General features: G+C 43.7%; 1 protein-coding gene across 3 annotated transcripts in view; it reads left to right on the forward strand.

The window, feature by feature from the left end:
- The window catches only part of GGPS1 (geranylgeranyl diphosphate synthase 1), a 131,737-nt gene extending 110,827 nt beyond the window's left edge, over positions 1–20,910 (forward strand). For all 3 annotated transcript variants that reach the window (XM_040429308.1, XM_040429310.1, XM_040429309.1), the window contains 2 exons: positions 90–160; positions 20,113–20,910. In XM_040429308.1, coding sequence (XP_040285242.1) covers positions 90–160; positions 20,113–20,871 — 830 coding nt within the window. In that variant the 3' untranslated portion in view covers positions 20,872–20,910. The remainder of the gene's footprint in view (positions 1–89; positions 161–20,112) is intronic.
- The last annotated feature ends 284 nt before the right edge of the window (positions 20,911–21,194 follow it).

Here is a 21,194-nt window from a genome sequence, read left to right on the forward strand (position 1 = left end):
TGAATTATAAGTGTCTTTTGCTGAAGTGAGACAACCCCTTTAAGGAGATCCTTTCAAAGCTCTAATAAAACAAGTTTTTTTTCTCCCAGGTAAGCAGATCAGGACAAAGTTGTCTCAGGCTTTCAACCACTGGCTAAATGTCCCAGAAGATAAAGCACAGGTATGGATTTTCAGTTATCAAAATTTATTTTCACATCAATTATTAACTTAAAACATGCCACCAGTGATCCACTTTTTAAAAGGTTGTGCAGAGGCCTAACGTTGATGACCTATCCTCAGATTGGTGGGTCTAGGCAGCTCTATGCCAATTACCCGTTTGAAGGAGTTACAGCACTTGTGAGAGCACTACATCCTCTTCAATACTTATACTGCTCTTCCCATTCACTTGAATAAGATGAGCAGTTGTAATTATGCTGTACTGCCGCTGCAGTATTATGCCACTGCACAACCCCTTTAAAGGGTCACTTTCACCAGAAAGGGGTATTTTTTTTATTTTATTTTTTTTTTATATATATATATATTCATAGAAAAAAGTTTTTATTATTTTTGTCTGCTTGATAATTTCAGCAGTACTATGCCTTAGAAAATTAAATTCCAAATATTGGCCTTTCTGTAGCAGTCCACACATAAGGCAAGACTTCTATAATTAGGTAATCCATTAGTAATTTAACCTCTTCCGGACACATGATGTACCGGTACGGCATGTTGTCCCGGTACTTAAGGACACATGACGTACTGGTACGTCATGTGTCTGTCCGATCACCGCCGGCATTGTAAAGGATTAGATAAATAAATAAAAAAGTATACATATGAGGTATCGCCGTGTCTGTGACAACCTGCTCTATAAAAATATCACATGATCTAACCTGTCAGATGAATGTTGTAAATAACAAAAAATAAAAACGGTGCCAAAACAGCTATTAATTGTTACCTTGCCTCACAAAAAGTGTAATATAGAACAACCAAAAATCATATGTAACCTAAACTAGTACCAACAAAACTGCCACCCTATCCTGTAGTTTCTAAAATGGGGTCACTTTTTTGGAGTTTCTACTCTAGGGGTGCATCAGGGGGGCTTCAAATGGGACATGGTGTCAAAAAACCAGTCCAGCAAAATCTGCCTTCCAAAAACCATATGGCATTCCTTTCTTTCTGCGCCCTGCCGTGTGCCTGTACAGTGGTTTATGGCCACATATGGGATGTTTCTGTAAACTACAGAATCAGAGCCATAAATATTGAGTTTTGTTTGGCTGTTAACCCTTGCTTTGTAACTGGAAAAATATTATTAAAATGGAAAATCTGCCAAAAAAGTTAAATTTTTAAATTGTATCTCTATTTTCCATTAATTCTTGTGGAACACCTAAAGGGTTAACAAAGTTTTTGCAAAAACAGTTTTGAATACCTTGAGGGGTGTAGTTTCTAAAATGAGGTCATTTTAGGGTGGTTTCTATTATGTAAGCCTTACAAAGTGACTTCAGACCTGAACTGGTCCTTGAAAAGTGAGTTTTTGAAAATTTCTGAAAAATTTCAAGATTTGCTTCTAAACTTGTCTTGTAACATCCCCAAAAAATAAAATGTCATTCCCAAATGATTCAAACATGAAGTAGACATATGGGGAATGTAAAGTAATAACTATTTTTGGAGGTATTACTATGTATTATAGAAGTAGAGAAATTGAAACTTGGAAACTTGCTAATTTTTCCAAATTTTTGGTAAATTTGGTATTTTTTTATAATTAAAAATTATAATTTTTTTTTTACTCCATTTTACCAGTGTCATGAAGTACAATATGTGACAAAAAAATGGCTTGGATAAGTCAAGCATTTTAAAGTTATCACCACATAAAGTGACACTGGTCAGATTTGCAAAAAATGGCCTGGTCCTTAAGGTGAAAATGAGCCCGGTCCATAAGGGGTTAATAACTTTTTTACAGTTGTTTTTGCAGTCTGATTCTTCATGGGGTAGGCTTCAGGCCATCCAGAGAACATGTCTATGTCCTCTAATGCGTATCGAAATCCCTGAGCAGGGGACATTTGTATGTGGTCAATCAGAATCCTTTAGAAAGGATACAAGGGTTTTGGTAGGCACTTCATGGGGACCTTTTCTAGTTTTCCTGGGCTACACTAGGCACACACCATGCAGCTGTTGACATACCGGGTGGTGAACGTGGAGATGGCTGGGGCCAACCATATCAAAGAGATAAGATCATTAATGGCTGATTTTCCTAGGCGAGTGGGTCCATGAGCCCAACAAACTACAGTAGGGTACAGACTTCTGGGCAGACATAGCAGATGATCTTTCCTCCAGATTATATCTTCATCTGGTCCAGCCCCTCTTTGGGCCCATATTTCAATTTCCTCGTCAGATGCTGCGATCTGTCTGTCTTCAATGATTTTTTTTGTGAGAAAAAGGCTTTTGGGTATACCCGCTCTTCCTCTTTCCACCCTTGGGGTGCTGATGTCATGATTGCCGTCTCCTTTCTTTCTCTCAACGCTGCTTCCTTGGCTGCCTTATCCGCTTTAGCATTTACTTGGGTCTCTGCGGTATCCATTTTGGAATGCGCCTTAACTTTAAGTATTGCAGCCCTAGTTGGAAGGGCAAGAGCTTCAATCAGTCTTTGTAAGGCTTCCGCATTTTTTATTCCATTTGCTGTAATGAAGTTTCTACTTTTCCATATGGGTCCAAAATCATGGCCAACTCCAAAAGCATACCGGGAGTCTGTGTAGATGTTGGCCGTCTTCCCCTCTGCAATCTTACATGCCTCAGTTAGTGCAATGAGTTAAGCTTTTTGTGCTGATTTGTCAGGTGAGTGGTTGGGCCTGTAGCACAGCACTTGGAGAGGTTACAGCATAGCCAGTATGGTATCTGCCTTGTTCATCATCATACCTGGAACCATCCACAAAAAGAGTAACATCTGGGGAGGCGTTTCTTCAATGTTTGGTAGGGGCTCAGTCTCCTGCTTGATTAGTTCCAAACAGTCGTGTGTGTCCCCAGAGTAAAATTCATCATCGGAGTAGACTTCGTTAGTGAACACCTGTGTGTCTATCCCCCCCTTGAGGGAAAAGGAGGGAGGCGGGGTTCAACACATGACATCTAGAGATTGTGACAGAATCAGGTAGAAGTAATGAACACTGCACTGTAAGGTGTCGGTCAGCTAAGAGGTGTTTTGGCTATGTTTGTTGTAGAATGGCTGAAATATATCATGCGGGGCCAGGATTTGTAGGGGGCGTCCCTCTCGCGACCGCATCCAGCCGGGCAGAGTAATACCCTAATGGGCGATTTCGGCCTCCATATTGTTGAGGGTACTCCTGTGGCATGGCCCTGTCTTTCCATGACGTATAATCGAAAGGGGATGTCATAATTGGGTAGGGCCAATGCAGGAGAGGAGGCTGCTGCAAGTTTAAGCTGTTCGAAACATCCCTGTGCCTCTTCTGGAAGGTAGAATGGTGAGTGTGAGATGCAGTCATAGAAAGGTTGCATTAATATTGAGGCATCCAATATCCATGGTCTGCAGTACGAGATAAGACCCAGAAAGTCCTGAAGTTGTTTAGGGGTTGTAGGCTGAGGAATGTCTAAAATAGCCTTTTTCCTTTCTTCAGTAAGGTGTTTTGCCCTTGGCTGAGGCAATGTCAGAGAAAAACAACTTTGTTTCTGCACCACTGTCCAGGCTAACTTTGCACCCTTGTTGTGCTAGGAAGAAAATTAGAGACAATGATGCTTCAGAGCAAAGGTAAGGGGTGCAAAGGTGAGGTCATCCACATATTGGAGGAGGACTACAGATCCATGGCCTTGCCGCCACTCGTCCAGTATGAAAGACATGGCTTTGCTAAACTGGGAGGGGCTATTTGGGGCTCCCTGGGGCATCACAGTCCAGGTGTACTGGGATCGTGCATGTGTGAAGGCAAACAGATACTCAGGATGCAGTGGGACAGAGAAAAAGGCATTTGCAAGATCTATGACTGTGAAACTGGTAGCCTCAGGAGATACGGCTGACAATAGGGTGTAAGGGTTTGGGCAGAGGTCGCAATAACGCCTGTACAAGCGTCATAGACGCCTGTTCAGGCCATTTTACTCCCTGGAAAAAGTCTAAGGCGTACCGATACGCCTTAGACTTTTCCCTGCCATTCATCAGTGCAGTGAACGGCAAAGGCAGCGCAGCGATGCTGCTGCTGCCTCAAAACAACCAATAACAAGGCTCCTTACAGTGGGGAGCTTTATTGGTCAGTTTGAGTGGGCTGCCGGAGCTTATGGCACACCGCTCTGAAGGGAGGAAGGAGACGCGCGATCCTCACTGGCGGGGTAAGTGGCTTTGCTGTGAAATTTTTAGTGGGGGTCCCGGATCTGATCGCCTTGTTTTTCCCTATAGTGATGATGAGTCTGCAGCGCTCAGCTGAGCGGCGTCTCTCCTCCCTGCTGAGTGCGGTACTGAAGACAGCCTCAATAGAAGGTCTAGGGGACCGTCTTCACTACCGCGCTTAGCAGTAAGGAAAAGTGGCTGAGCGCTTCAGACTCCTGCTTATAGAAGTCAGCGAGGATCTCAGCGCTGGACACTCCAACAGGAGACCAGCAGCAAGCAACACCAACCTCAGACTTGGGTCTGACCGCCAGCTGCAAGACAGAGAGGACACGGGAAGGAGACCCTCAGGGCAGGTCATTCTATTGTCCCATAGCCATTAAAATCAAGGAGGAGCAGCTTATAGGTGCAGCAGACTGTGATGTGCCTGTGTACCCGGTGCGGGGCCCAGCACATGCCTCCTGGCTGATACATAGATGTCACAGCATGACTGACTTACAGATACCCCTACTCTCATTGCCAATGCAAGTCCTGGAGATAACAGGGGAGAAGAGAGGAGGCTGCAAGCACCATGGAACAGGAGGCTGCATGAGCTTTAGGGTCGGGTTCACACACAGACAGTAGTGACCAAGGAAAAGCATCACTGTCCCACTATATACCGTACACTATTAAACAATGTGCACTATAGTCCATGACACTATCACACTATATACCGTATACTGTATCACTATGTACACTATAACAGTATATACAGTACATTATCACACTATGTACACTATAATAGTATAACAGTACACAATCACACTACATCCCACTATGTGCACTACATACAGTACATTATCACACTGTGCTACCCTAAGCCTACCACCCTGACCCTGCAGAGCCCTGTGCTAACCTAAGCCTACATAGCCTCATACTGTGCCAACCTGACCCTACAGAGCTCTCTGTGCCACCCTTAGCCAACATAGCCTCATACTGTGCCAACCTGCCTCTGCAGAGCTCTCTGTGCCACCCTAAGCCTACATAGCCTCATACTGTGCCAACCTGACTCTGCAGAGCTCTCTGTGCCACCCTAAGACTACGTAGCATTAGCATCCAATCTGAGACCACTATTAACTGCCTGAATAAGGTACGTTAAAAATAACTTTATTGTGTTCTTTTATAAAAAAAAAAAATCGGTTCTCCACCAAATCTGGCGATCAGGCTAGTAGTGTGAACTGGTGTATAAAGGATATTTATAAATACTTCCTCCTCAACTCACTCTGGTGTGAGTTGAGCAAGAAGTATTTATAAATATCCTTTATACACTACACTAACAATAAAGTTATTTTTAACGTACCTTATTCAGGCAGTTAATAGTTTTCAATAGCAGTACGTCCATTTTCTATCAAAATGCAGTTAACTACAATCTGAGACCACTGCAGAGGGGGAAGCTCTCATGTAACAGTGTCCCCAGCTTTAGGCGTTGGAGGAATGACTGTAATAAGGAGTCTACTGTTCGCGTCTATACAAGCAAAAACTGGTGGCAGTGGTCTTATGTTTAGTATATGATGTCAGCTAAATTTAAAATGGTCTAAATTTGCTATTTATGCATGGACGACAGTTCTAGAATACTAGTAATGGTTTCCCTGCATAAATAGAAAACCCTTAATGTTACGTAGGCCTTCGTATTAACTATTTGAATTACTGTAACTTTCGTACTCCTCATCGGCTAAAAATACTCCTCAAAAATGGTAAGAGGAGTATTTTTACTCTTCCAGAAAAAATGTAGCGCGACCTCTGGGTTTGGGACAATTGGTGTTTCCAAGACAGTGGCCTCATTGACAGCCCATAAATCATGTACCATCCTGTAGGTGTCAGGCTGACCTTTCTTGCCCTTCTTCTTCAGTGGGAAAAGGGGTGTATTGCACGGGCTGGTGGTAGGAACTATGGCTCCCACCTTTAGGAAGACTTGAATCTGTTACTGCATCCATTTGAGCCATGGACAGAGAGTATCTTGGGAGAATTGCCCCAGGCTTGAGGACTACCGTCACAGGCTGGACCCTTAGGCTTATTGCACACGACAGTATATTTTCACGGTCCGCAAAACGGGGTCCCGTTTTTCCGTGATCCGTGACCGTTTTTTCGTCCGTGGGTCTTCCTTGATTTTTGGAGGATCCACGGACATGGTGTCCGCCTGGCCGTGCGGAGCCAAACGGATCCGTCCTGAATTACAATGCAAGTCAATGGGGACGGATCCGTTTGACGTTGACACAATATGGTGCCATTTCAAACGGATCCGTCCCTATTGACTTTCAATGTAAAGTCTGGAGTCCCTTTTATACCATCGGATCGGAGTTTTCTCCAATCCGATGGTATATTTTAACTTGAAGCGTCCCCATCACCATGGGAACGCCCCTATGTTAGAATATACTGTCGGATATGAGTTAGATCGTGAAACCTCATTTCCGACAGTATATTCTAACACAGAGGCGTTCCCATGGTGATGGGGACGCTTCTAGTTAGAATATACTACAAACTGTGTACATGATTGCCCCCTGCTGCCTAGCAGCATCCGATCTCTTACAGGGGGCCGTGATCAGCACAATTAACCCCTCAAGTGCCGCACCTGAAGGGGTTAATTGTACTATCATATCCCCCTGTAAGAGATCAGGGCTGCCAGGCAGCAGGGGGCAGACCCCCCCCCTCCCCAGTTTGAATATCATTGGTGGCCAGTGCGCCCCCCCTTCCTCCCTCTATTGTAATAAATCGTTGGTGGCACAGAGTGCGCCCCCCCGCCCCCCCCCTTCCTCCCTCTATTGTAATAAATCGTTGGTGGCACAGTGTGCGCCCCCCATCGGCCCCCCCTCCCTCTATAGCATTAACAACATTGGTGGCCAGTGTGCGGCCTCCCCCCTCCCCGATCATTGGTGGCAGCGGGTTACTAGCAATAGTACAATGATTCATACTTACCTGGGAGCTGCGATGTTCGTGTCCGGCCGGGAGCTCCTCCTACTGGTAAGTGACAGTTCATTTAGCAATGCGCCGCACAGACCTGAGGCTGTCACTTACCAGTAGGTGGAGCTCCCGGCCGGACACGAACATCCCAGCAGCCGGTAAGTATGAATCTTCTACTATTGTACTATTGCTATGTAACCATGGCAACCAGGACTGTAGTAGCGTCCTGGTTGCCATGGTTACCGATCGGAGCCCCAGCGATTAAACTGGGACTCCGATCGGAACTCCGCTGCCACCAATGATGATGGGGGGGGGGGGGGAGATGGGAGGCCGCACACTGGCCACCAATGTTGTTAATGCTATAGAGGGAGGGGGGGCCGATGGGGGGCGCACACTGTGCCACCAAGGAATTATTACAATAGAGGGAGGGAGGGGGGGGGGCGCACACTGTGCCACCAACGAATAATTACAATAGAGGGGGGGGGGGGCCGCACTGCCCATCAATGATATTCAAACTGGGGAGGGGGGGGGGGGGGGTCTGCCCCCTGCTGCCTGGCAGCCCTGATCTCTTACAGGGGGATATGATAGTACAATTAACCCTTTCAGGTGCCGCACCTGAAGGGGTTAATTGTGCTGATCACGGCCCCCTGTAAGAGATCGGGTGCTGCCAGGCAGCAGGGGGCAGTCTTGTACACAGTTTGTAGTGTATTCTAACTAGAAGCGTCCCCATCACCATGGGAACGCTTCTGTGTTAGAATATACTGTCGGTTCTGAGTTTTCACGAAGTGAAAACTCAGCTTTGAAAAAGCTTTATGCAGACGGATCTTCGGATCCGTCTGTATAAAAACTAACCTACGGCCACGGATCACGGACACGGATGCCAATCTTGTGTGCATCCGTGTTCTTTCACGGACCCATTGACTTGAATGGGTCCGTGAACCGTTGGCCGTGAAAAAAATAGGACAGGTCATATTTTTTTCACGGCCATGAAACACGGATCACTGATGCGGCTGCAAAACGGTGCATTTTCCGTTTTTTCCACGGACCCATTGAAAGTCAATGGGTCCGCGAAAAAAAACGGAAAACGGCACAACGGCCACGGGTGCACACAACGGTCGTGTGCAGGAGGCCTTAGTCTCCCTATATCTTGCGGACCAGAGGACCAAAGGGTATCCGTGATTGCCTTCAATATTTCAAGAGGGATGGATGACTGATGGTGTCGGTGGTATCTGCATTGTGTACCATCTGCAGGGCTGCTAGCATTATAGTCTCTTCAGGCTAGAGGGGGGAGGTTAATACCTCTGTGCCGTCGGGTTGGAATTGTATGTTGGCTTGCATCTTCTGTAATAAATCCGTCCAAAGTAAGTTAAGGGGGCAGGTGTTGGACACCACAACCTGGGACAAAACCCCTGCATGATCATCACAGCAGAAAGAAACATCCAGGACAGAGGACCGGGGTTTGCCATCAATACCGACATATTGTACTGTTAAAGATCAAGGAACGAAGGATCAGTAATCTCATCACGTCAGAGCACACTTTTGGCTGCACCAGTATCCACAAGAAACGTATCGGTGTTGCCTTCTACTTGGAGCTGCACAGTAGGTGCAGCTCCACATTGAGGTGGTAACAGGGCCATGGTGTTATCTGCCCTGCCGACGTGTGGATCTGTCTTGCCTATGTCCTATGCTGACTGCACCCCGTGCGGCGCAGGCATTCTCTTTTGAAGTATCCATTTTGACCGCACCCATAACAAACAAGTGGGGGTCTGGGGTCCCTTCCCAGTTGATGGTCCTTCTCCGCCTGAGTACATTATGTGGGATCTGGGGGCTGCTTCGATTTCCTTTTGCTGCTAGCACGAGAGTTTCCAGATCCACTGCTCTAAATTCTGGTCGGGCAATTTTCTGATTATGTGATTTCAGACCGTCAGCAAAAGCATTTGACAACATTTTTTTTCATTACTGCGTCTTCTTTACTGAACCCCAGGTCTCTGAACATTTGTTCCACTCTGCAAATTTCTCTACTGACTCCCCCTTGTCTTGTTTCATGTCTTGGATTTAAATTGTCTTAAATTGCCAGTCTAGCCCGAGTATAGTCAATGGGGACGGAGCGGCAGTATGGGGGCACACGTGAACTAGCCGCAGGACGGATCCGACAGGCTGTTCACCCGCCAGAATAGCCTGCCTGACTCCACTGCCGCTAGTGTGAAACTAGCTTTAGCCCTGGTTGGCCAAAAGGAATCCCCTCTAATCCCCTCTAATTTTGAGTAAGTCCAGACAGGTCTCTCCATGTGTTTTTCTGATTTGTTCTAATGCCCTATAGAAGGTTATGGGATGTTGCTCAGGGTCGGGGAGTGAGTTCACCAGATTAGTGGCTTACGTAGAGTTAAGTCACATATCTCCCCTGCTGGTTCATTTTAGGAGGAGGCTTGGGAGGCTGGACTTGTCTAGCCAGGAGATCTAGTTGTCTGGCTAACCTGTTCATCATTTTCTCTTTTTCTCTCTCTCTCTCTCTCTCTCTCTCTCTCTCTCTCTTTCTTTCTCTTCTTTCTTTCTTTCTCTTCTTTCTTTCTTTCTTTCTCTCTTTCTCTTTCTTTCTTTCTTTCTCTTCTTTCTTTCTTTCTCTTCTTTCTTTCTTTCTCTTCTTTCTTTCTTTCTTTCTTTCTCTCTTTCTCTTTCTTTCTTTCTTTCTTTCTTTCTCTTTCTTTCTTTCTTTCTTTCTTTCTCTCTTTCTCTTTCTTTCTTTCTTTCTTTCTTTCTTTCTCTCTTTCTCTTTCTTTCTTTCTTTCTTTCTTTCTCTCTTTCTCTTTCTTTCTTTCTTTCTTTCTCTCTTTCTCTTTCTTTCTTTCTTTCTTTCTTTCTTTCTTTCTTTCTCTCTTTCTCTTTCTTTCTTTCTTTCTTTCTTTCTTTCTTTCTTTCTTTCTCTCTTTCTCTTTCTTTCTTTCTCTCTTTCTCTTTCTTTCTTTCTTTCTTTCTTTCTCTTTCTTTCTTTCTTTCTTTCTTTCTCTCTTTCTCTTTCTTTCTTTCTTTCTTTCTTTCTTTCTTTCTTTCTCTCTCTCTCTCTCTCTCTCTCTCTCTCTCTCTCTCTCTCTCTCTCTCTCTCTCTCTCTCTCTCTCTCTCTCTTTCTTTCTCTTTCCAGAGTAGGGTCGGGGCTACTCGGAGTGGTCTGTTCGCCACTTTGTGATGGGAGCTGGGCATGGCAGAGGACCGTTTGTACTGGGGTGTGAGTATCTACGGGTCGGGGCTTCATCGTCACAGAGAGATCCTCTCACTTCTGAGGGTGTGGGGCCTAGGGGCACCACAAGCAAGAAAAGTATCACGGGAATCAGGGTTTTATTGTCCACAGACCTTACAGGTCCATCCCCTGGACCCCTCCCCTTACATTTCCATGGTGGGCGGTGGCCTAAGAGGGCATTGTAGGGTGGAGTCTCATACACTTCCCCCCCCCACCGTGTACAGATACTTTCTGATCTTTATCCCATCTTTCTGCCCCCTCTGTAGCCCTTAATCGATTTGCAGTCCGCTGCCAAGCCTGTGCAGCACTCAATAATTCTCCTTCAATCAACTTTCCTTTACAATGTCTCAAAACACGTTTCCACAGTTCAACATTTAATTCTCCATTTGCATTACATCCTGCAATTTTCATTTACTTCTTGTAATTCTTCACATACTTGTTTCCTTCTTCACGGGCTACTAATTGGGGGGCGGTTTATTCACTGCCTTGCAAAGACTGAGACTTTCCCTTCTCACTATTGTTCATACAAACCAAACAAAACAGACAAACAAAACAAACTCGCAGACTCACGTGACGTCCCCCTCCCTCTGACTTAGAAACGAGTCTACCTTTCTCTGATGAGACCGTGTTTAAGACTGGCTCTCCGCTTCTGGTCTGCCAAGTCCCAGATCCACTATACTCCGCACCACCCAATACCAAATCAGGCGTTTCCTCCGCAGCTCTCTCTGATATCGGATCAGCCGGTCTTTCTTAGTGATCCTATCTCTCAGTGCCTGACTGGCTCTCCACGTCTGGTCTGCCAGGTCAGCACTCCCCGTTCTCAGGAAGGTATGTTATCGTTTTCTCAAGTCAGGAGGAGTACATTACACAGACTATAAAATGTTACATATAATTTCACAACGGAGCAATCCTCTCCTCACTTCTCATACCGAGGTTATAGAAGTCAGAAATTTCAACACCAGCTGAGTCAACCAAGATGTAACATCGTCCAGCAGACTTAACCCCAGCCACGTGACGAAAACAATGCAACTTAGAGGCAGGCAAGATAAACAAACAAGTTTTCTTACCTTCTTTTTGGCTCATCTAGTGCGTTCGTCAAATTCCTGGGCTTGTTTTAGGTCAGCTACCGGTGTTACGGGAGACTAACATTACATTCTTTCTGGCCCCACGTTGGGCGCCAAAATTGTAAGTCACCCCTAAATAGGGTAATTAGGGTTTGCTCTGTTGCTCCTAATTAGAATGGTGTTTCCGGTATATGTGCATGCACAGAAGTAATTACTGTGACTCAGGTATGGTCAAAGTAACTTCTCAACTTTATTGCGGAACAGCTGACATTATATAGGGTAGCAAATATAGAACAGGAAGAAGTGGGGGGAATGTAGGGTGGCGTATATCTCCACTATTGGCCAAAAGCACTGCATAGATACATATACGGTGCCTTGCAAAAGTATTCACCCCCCCTTGACTTTTTTCGTATTTTGGTACATTGCAACCTTAAGTTCAATGTTTTGTTAATCAGAATTTTATGTGATGGATCAGAACACAATAGTCTAAGTTAGTGAAGTGACATGAGAAAAATATATAAATAAAACTATTGTTTAGAAGTAGAAAACAGAAAATTGGCATGTGTGCAATTGAAGTGTCACATGATCTGTCATTACATATACACACCTTTTTTGAAAGGCCCCAGAGGCTGCAACACCTAAGCAAGAGGCATCACTAACCAAACACTGCCATGAAGTAATAGAGTAATGAGCGAGCACTCATACACTTGGCAACCAAATTGACATGTGCAGAAAATATTTATTATATCCCCATAAAATACAAGTAATAAAATTTATAAGAACAATGTAGCAATAATATACAACATTACAATCACATATATTGTGGTAGATATGATCAACACTATATTCATATGACTCAATAGTGTCGATAAATTCAATAATATATATCACACCAAGAAACTTCAAGTATATGCTGTTATTTGGGAAAGAGGGGGTATTATCTTCTAGCGCTCTATCCCAATTTGGGAAACTGAATGTCACTGAAAATGTTGTAGGTGTATTCACTGGGAGCGCAACATGTTCATAAAGTGTCCACAGGAATCCTGATAATGTGAAAAGTCTCTTATAGATAATCCTTTTATGGTCGATATGAGCTTTGGATTGAAGAAAACTTTAAATCGATATTTGGCTTACCGTCTAGCGTCTGCTGTCTTCCTATTGCTTCAATGGAGCTTTAAATATTTGCCGGCTTATTCAGTCGCTCCATACAGCAAGCTGGTTTAAATTTCGCGGGAGTTCCAAAGATCGCGGGAGTTGCCACTCTGTTCCGCAATTTCCTTTGGTGCAGCTTTCGACGATAAGAATAGTTAATCCTTTACTGTAGAGATTTTCTTCTGTATGGCCAGTGGTCTGACCACTGAGGAAGGGAGAGTGAATCTACCCGTAACGCGTATGGTGAAACAAGTGATGTACCTGCATTGAAAAGCCTCCGATAATACTGTATGGCCATACAGAAGAAAATCTCTACAGTAAAGGATTAACTATTCTTATCGTCGAAAGCTGCACCAAAGGAAATTGCGGAACAGAGTGGCAACTCCCGCGATCTTTGGAACTCCCGCGAAATTTAAACCAGCTTGCTGTATGGAGCGACTGAATAAGCCGGCAAATATTTAAAGCTCCATTGAAGCAATAGGAAGACAGCAGACGCTAGACGGTAAGCCAAATATCGATTTAAAGTTTTCTTCAATCCAAAGCTCATATCGACCATAAAAGGATTATCTATAAGAGACTTTTCACATTATCAGGATTCCTGTGGACACTTTATGAACATGTTGCGCTCCCAGTGAATACACCTACAACATTTTCAGTGACATTCAGTTTCCCAAATTGGGATAGAGCGCTAGAAGATAATACCCCCTCTTTCCCAAATAACAGCATATACTTGAAGTTTCTTGGTGTGATATATATTATTGAATTTATCGACACTATTGAGTCATATGAATATAGTGTTGATCATATCTACCACAATATATGTGATTGTAATGTTGTATATTATTGCTACATTGTTCTTATAAATTTTATTACTTGTATTTTATGGGGATATAATAAATATTTTCTGCACATGTCAATTTGGTTGCCAAGTGTATGAGTGCTCGCTCATTACTCTATTACTACATTTGCCTTTAAGAGAGGGTGGGGTGATTCCCTCTATATGAGCTTGCAGCACCATACCTTAACTACTTGCTAGTGAGCCACCACAACCTACCACTATTTTTTGTACTGCCATGAAGACCAGGGAACTCTCCAAACAAGTAAAGGACAATGTTGTTGAGAAGTACAAGTCAGGGTTAGGTTCCAAAAAAAAAATATCCAAATCTTTGATGATCCCCAAGAGCACCATCAAATCTATCATAACCAAATGGAAAGAACATGGCACAACAGCAAACCTGCAAAGAGACGACCGCCCACCAAAACTCACGGATCTGTTAAGGAGTTACGTTAGGTCTCTCTGGTAAGCAGCACAGAGACCTAATGTAACCCTGGAGGAGCTGCAGAGTTCCACAGCAGACACTGGAGTATCTGTACATAGGACGACAATAATAAGCCGTACGCTCCATAGAGTTGGGCTTTATGGCAGAGTGGCCAGAAGAAAGCCATTACTTTCAGCTAAAAACAAAAAGGCACGTTGTGAGTTTGCGAAAATGCATGTGGGAGACTCCCAAAATGTATGGAGGAAGGTGCTCTAAGACTAAAATTGAACTTTTCGGCCATCAAAGAAAACACTATGTCTGGCGCAAACCCAACACATCACATCACCCAAAGAACACCATCCCCACAGTGAAACGTAATGGCAGAATCATGCTGTGGTGATGTTTTTCAGCAGCCAGGACTGGGAAACTGGTCAGAGTTGAGGGAAAGATGGATGGTGCTAAATACAGGGATATTCTTGAGCAAAACCTGTACCACTCTGAGTGATTTGAGGCTAGGATGGGGGTTCACCTTCCAGCAGGACAATGATCGCCAAACACACTGCTAAAGCAACACTTCAGTGGTTTAAGGAGAAAGATGTAAATGTGTTGGAATGGCCTACTCAAAGCCCAGATCTCAATCCAATAGAAAATCTGTGCTCAAACTTAAAGATTGCTTTTTACAAGCACAAACCATCCAACTTGAAGGAGCTGGAGCAGTTTTGCAAGGAGGAATGGGCAAAAATCCCAGTGGTAAGATGTGGCAAGCTCATTGAGACTTATCCGAAGCGACTTGGAGCTGTGATTGCCGCAAAAGGTGGCTCTACAAAGTATTGACTTAAGGGGGTGAATAGTTATGCACATTGACTTTCAGTTATTTTGTCCTATTTGTTGTTTGCTTAACAATAAATAATAAAAAAAAACATCTTCAAAGTTGTGGGCATGTTCCGTAAATTAAATTATGCAAATCCTCAAACAATCCATGTTAGGGTACTTTCACACTAGCGGCAGGACCGATCGGACAAGCTGTTCACCCTGTCGGATCCATCCTGCTGCTATTTCGCCGGACTGCCGCTCCGTCCCCATTGACTATAATGGGGATGGGTGGAGCTCCGGCGCAGCACGGCAGTGCGCGTTAAGAGGCCGCCGGACTAAAAAGTCGGACATGCAGTACTTTTAGTCCGGCGTCCTCTCCCCATGCTGCTCCGGAGCTACACCCCCATCCTCATTATAGTCAATGGGGACGGAGCGGCAGTCCGGCGGCACAGCGAAATAGCGGCAGGACAGATCCGACAGGGTAAACAGCCTGTCGGATCCGTTCTGCCTTAATTTCAGGTTGTGAAGCACCAAAATACGAAAAAAGTCAATGGGGATGAATACATTTGCAAGGCACTGTATCTATTTTCTGCCACATCCATGTGCAGAGAGGAATTCCCCCTCACCCCCCCTTGCCAGATGGGTGAAGCTGTTAATCTTTGTTTCTTTGTTTGCTTCGTTTGCTTGAAGCTGCTTGCTTGAGGTGAACAGATGCTGTAGAGCCATTTTGGGAGCCATTGTAGAGCCATATGGGAGCCATTTTGTCTGTGGAAGCCATTTCTTCTGTTCTTTTGAGCAGAAGCTGTGTAAGGGAAACTGAATGATATTCACTTCTCTATCACCGTTCTCTGAAATGTCTTAGGGACCATTTAGATGGCCGTAGGAATGGGTCCGCACCCATCCGGCAATTTTGCGAAACGGGTGCAGACCCATTCATTTCAATGGGGCTGCAAAAGAAGCGGACAGTGTGCTCTCCACATCCTTGGTTCCATTCCGTGGCTCAGTGAAAAGGATAAAGCATGTCCTATTCTTGCCCGCAATAGCGGACAAGAATAGGCATTTTCTATAATGGTTGTGGCCATGTGTGGTCTGCAAATCGCGAACAGCACACGGCCAGTATCCGTGTTTTTTACAGATTCGCAAAACTTTACGGTTGTGTGAATGCGTCCTTAGAATTGTTTTTATTTTTCTGTCAACTGCTATTCCTTAGCGGCAGTAATGTCACCGTTTAGGGTCCATTCAGACGTCCGTGGTGTGTTGCGGACCCGCAAATTGCGGATCTGCAACACACCCGGCCGGCACCCCCTATAGAAATGCCTATTCTTGTCCACAGCTGCGGACAAGAATAGGACATATTCTATCTTTTGCGGAGCTGCGGACCGGAAGTTCGGAGCCAAAACCCGGAAGTTCGGGGCCACACTTCGCAAATGCGGAAGCGGAGAGCACATAGTGTGCTCTTCGCTTCACGTCCGGGCCCATAGAGAATGAATGGATCCGCACCTGTTCCGTAAAATTGCAGAACGGGTGCGGACCTTTTTGCGGACGTGTGAATGGGGCCTTACGTACGAACACATACAAAACTTTTTTTTTCCCCTAGCTGAATCACAGAACTCAGTGGCTTGCTCCACATTTGGACATAAAACACACCCGCCACATGGATAGGAATCCCATTTCCCAGCCTCAAAAATTCTTGGCTGGGATTCAGATTCAACATATGACCTCACTAGAGCTTCCAAATTTCTGGACTGCCAAAGATTGTGTAGCCAAACCATTGTGATGCTACTATACTGTGCATATCATTATAATAAGTGAATAAGGTCTAGTTCACAGAATGCAATGACTTGTAAGTCACCAGAAATACAAACCTGCTGGAGTCTGGGGACTTGCATGTTGCAGTTGTAACCACTTGCAGGTCACAAAATGTCCCTATCATTATGCTGCAGTGGATAGTACACAGCATTGTGATGATGCTGTCTTTGACCATGCAACGCATGTAGCCCTAGTGAAAAGGTAATAATCAGTATTCAATTTATTCATAAATACTCCAGGAGAATAATCAAACATTCACTTAGGATGGAAAAATCAGCTGAAAATCCCTGTTCCATTGAAAGTGGTTCCACCATCCAATATGAAATTCCACTGCAGAAATTGACATGCTGCAGATTTATAAATTACATGTGAAAAAAATTCAACAGCATTCTGATGGGATTTGTATGAATTCCATCCATATGGTTTTTACTGTAATATATAGTAGTATAGGAGGAGCACTCAGATATCAAGGAGCCTCGGGCAGCAAATGCATAAATAGTGTAATGTTTAATAAACACTATTAGAACAGAATCGGAATAGGTATCATAAAAATGACATAAAAATTCGTTAATAGCTAAGACAATAGCAGATAGCTGGTGTATAGGATCAAAAATATATTAGCACATTCATGTAGTCATATGCAATAATGTATCAAATCTGTAGCGTCGTGTGTAGCCGGATAGGACCTTGATGGAAAAATTGTTGCCCAATCAACAAACACTGTGGACTAATGTCCCATATGAAGATGGAAAAACATAAACATAGACGTGTCGCTGCGGAGCATATCTCCTATTGGTATATAACCTTGTGGGGTAGATGAATATGGGGGTATGTCCGTATCTGACGTGTCAATTATACATGCGGATTGACAATATACTTTACCACCGGATCTTAGGTCCGTTGACAAATCCCTTTGCACACTACCGGTATGATCCGGTGGTAAAGTATATTGTCATTCCACATGTATACTTGACATGTCAGATACAGACATACCCCCCATATTCATCTACCCCACAAGGTTATATACCAATAGGAGATACGCTCCTCAGCGACACATCTCTGTTTATGTTTTTCCATCTTCATATGGGACATTAGTCCACAGTGTTTGTTGATTGGGCAACAATTTTTCCATCAAGGTCCTATCCGGCTACACACGACGCTACAGATTTGATACATTATTGCATATGACTACATAAATGTGCTAATATATTTTTGATCCTATACACCAGCTATCTGCTATTGTCTTAGGGTACTTTCACACTTGCGGCAGGACGGATCCGACAGGCTGTTCACCATGTCTGATCCGTCCTGCGGCTATTTCGCCGGACCGCCGCTCCGTCCCCATTGACTATAATGGGGACGGGGGCGGAGCTCCGGCGCAGCGCGGCGGTGCACAGCGAAAGCCGCCGGACTAAAAAGCCTGACATGCAGTAATTTTAGTCCGGCGGCCTTTCGCCGTGCTGCGCCGAAGCTCCGCCCCCGTCCCTATTATAGTCAATGGGGACGGAGCAGCGGCACGGTGAAATAGCCGCAGAACAGATCCGACATGGTGAACAGCCTGTCGGATCCGTCCTGCCGCAAGTGTGAAAGTACCCTTAGCTATTTTAACACATTTTTATGTCATTTTTATGATACCTATTCTGATTCTGTTCTAATAGTGTTTATTAAACATTACACTATTTATGTATTTGCTGTCCGAGGCTCCTTGATATTTGAGTGCCCCTCCTATACTACTATATATTTATATCACGGTTTTGGGTAATCCTTGAGGAGACCACCTTCCCATACAGATCTCCCAGGTGAGCCGCCATTTTTTCTAGCCTTCATTTGTACTGTAATATGTCATGTTCCTAAGGCCTATTGCACACGACCGTATGGCTTTTTCAGTGTTTTGCGATCCGTTTTTCACGGATCCGTTGTTCCGTTTTTGGTTTCCGTTGTGTTTCCGTTTCTGTTCCGTTTTTCCGTATGGCATATACAGTATACAGTAATTACATAGATAAAATTGGGCTGGGCATAACATTTTCAATAGATGGTTCAGCAAAAAACGGAACGGAAACGGAAGACATACGGATGCATTTCCGTATGTGTTCCGTTTTTTTGCGGACCCATTGACTTGAATGGAGCCACGGACTGTGATTTGCGGGCAATAATAGGACATGTTCCATGTTAAAACGGAACGGAAAAACGGAAATACGGAAACGGAATGCATACGGAGTACATTCCGTTTTTTTTGCGGAACCATTGAAATGAATGGTTCCGTATACGGAACGCAAAAAACGGCCAATAAAAGGGAAAAAAAAACGTCCGTGTGCAGGAGGCCTAAGCATTTCTGTTTCATGTACAAACCCGAACACAATGGCAGAATGTAGAGTTTTAAGAAAAGATGCTGCAGAATTATTTCATAGGGATTACAAGTGTTTACTAAACCAGGTTTTCTTTAATGGCTTGCATTATAGAACAGTTTGGTGTCCTCCTGTGTTGCTCCCAAGCTTACCTAATGTTAGGATACAGACAGATGCAGAGTGGACTTTCTGCAGATTTCCACACCAAATAGTGCAGATTTATATGTGAAAATGCTGTGGATTTGCTGCAGATTTCACCCCTTGGATTGCAAGTATGAAATCTGCAGCATAAATTGACATGGTGTGGATCCACACTGCAGGTCAAGTTATGTGCAGATTTTCTTTTGGAAAATGTCCACAGCGTGTGGATGAGATTTTTTTTTTAAGTATCCTCCACTTCGGTGCTACTGTAAATGCTGCAGAAAATCTGCAGCTTTTCCACTACATGTGGCCATACCCTTACAGAATATAAAAACGTGCCTCAAAGTGTAAAACTGTAAGGCCACTTTCACACGAGTGAGTATTCCGCGCGGTTGCAATGCGTGATGGGAACGCATTGCGCCAAAACTGAATCCGGACCCATTCATTTCAATGGTTCTGTGTACATGAGCTTTCGGTTTTCAGGCATCACTTGTGCGTTGCGTGAAAATCACAGCATGTTATATATTCTGCGATTTTTCACGCAGTGCTGGCCCCAAAGAAGTGAATGCATTTTTCACAGATGGTTGTTAAGAGATGTTGTTTGTAAACCTTCAGTTTTTTTATCACGCGTGTGCAAAGCGCATTAAATCGCATTGCACCCGCGCGATAAAAACTGACCGCAATCGCAGGCAAAACTGAATGAACTTGCTTGCAATATCGCGCATTATTCACTGAATGCATCCGCAACGCATCCAGATCTATTCCTCTCACGCTCGTCTGCAAGGGGCCTAAGGAGAGAAAGTAAAGTTGTAAAAAAAAATAAAAAAAATTCACTGCTAAATTTATTAGCTTTTCTTTTTTATTTCTTATTTTGCTTAACTCCCAGTTTACAAACAGTTTATGCAAAAATAGGTTTGCCAGACAGATTATTGTGAGGTTGTTACCCGTTTCCCTTTCTAAAATATTCTTCTACTTATTTTGTTGACACCCATATATTTATCTACTTAGCCATACTATATTATATGATGAATTTTATAGTTTGGGTTTTTTGTATTTCAATACCAGGTGATCATAGAAGTTACAGAGATGTTACACAATGCCAGTCTACTTATTGATGACATTGAGGACAATTCCAAGCTTCGTCGAGGATTTCCCGTTGCTCATAGCATCTATGGTGTTCCATCTGTTATTAATTCTGCAAATTATGTGTACTTTCTGGGTTTAGAGAAAGTTTTAACTCTTAATCATCCAAAAGCAGTTCATGTTTTTACCCAGCAGTTACTTGAGCTCCATCGTGGCCAAGGCTTAGACATATACTGGAGAGATACATATGCATGTCCTACAGAAGCAGAATATAAAGCTATGGTATTGCAGAAGACAGGTGGTCTCTTTGGATTAGCTATTGGCTTAATGCAATTGTTTTCTTCATATGACAAAGATTTAAAGCCATTGTTAAATACTCTTGGGCTTTTCTTTCAAATAAGAGATGATTATGCAAATTTACACTCCAAAGAATATAGTGAAAACAAAAGCTTTTGTGAAGATTTGACAGAAGGCAAGTTTTCATTTCCTACAATACATGCTATTTGGTCAAGACCTGAAAGTACTCAGGTTCAAAATATATTGCGACAGAGGACAGAAAACGTAGATATCAAGAAATACTGTGTCCACTATCTTGAGAAGGTGGGCTCTTTTGAGTATACGAGGCAAGTTTTAAGAGAATTAGAAAATGAAGCCTATGGGCACATTGAGTCTCTAGGAGGAAATCCTGAGTTAGTTTCAATAATAAAGCATCTGAGCAATATGTATAAAAATCCATCGTAGTGTTTTCAAAATTCTCTACATGTCAATAAAGGTCTATAATTTTAATTTATATTGTGTTTTATTACTTTGCTTAGCTGCTTGTACCATATGTACACAATGTTTCACACGTTTACCTACATTTTCTCTATTGTACAATTTAGTATCAGGTCCCTTTCACACGAGCTCCAGACATTGGATTTGCAATGTGTGTCAGTGAGAGAACCACTCCTGACCTTCCAGCACTGACAGGGTTGCATATGATGATATGTAACCCTTACAGTTCTGGAGTGTATTGTATAACACTGACATAATGCTGTCAGTATTTTACAATACATTCCAGAATA

The sequence above is a fragment of the Bufo bufo genome, chromosome 4 (assembly GCF_905171765.1).
Source record: "Bufo bufo chromosome 4, aBufBuf1.1, whole genome shotgun sequence".
In the NCBI taxonomy this organism is placed as follows: Eukaryota; Metazoa; Chordata; class Amphibia; order Anura; family Bufonidae; genus Bufo; species Bufo bufo.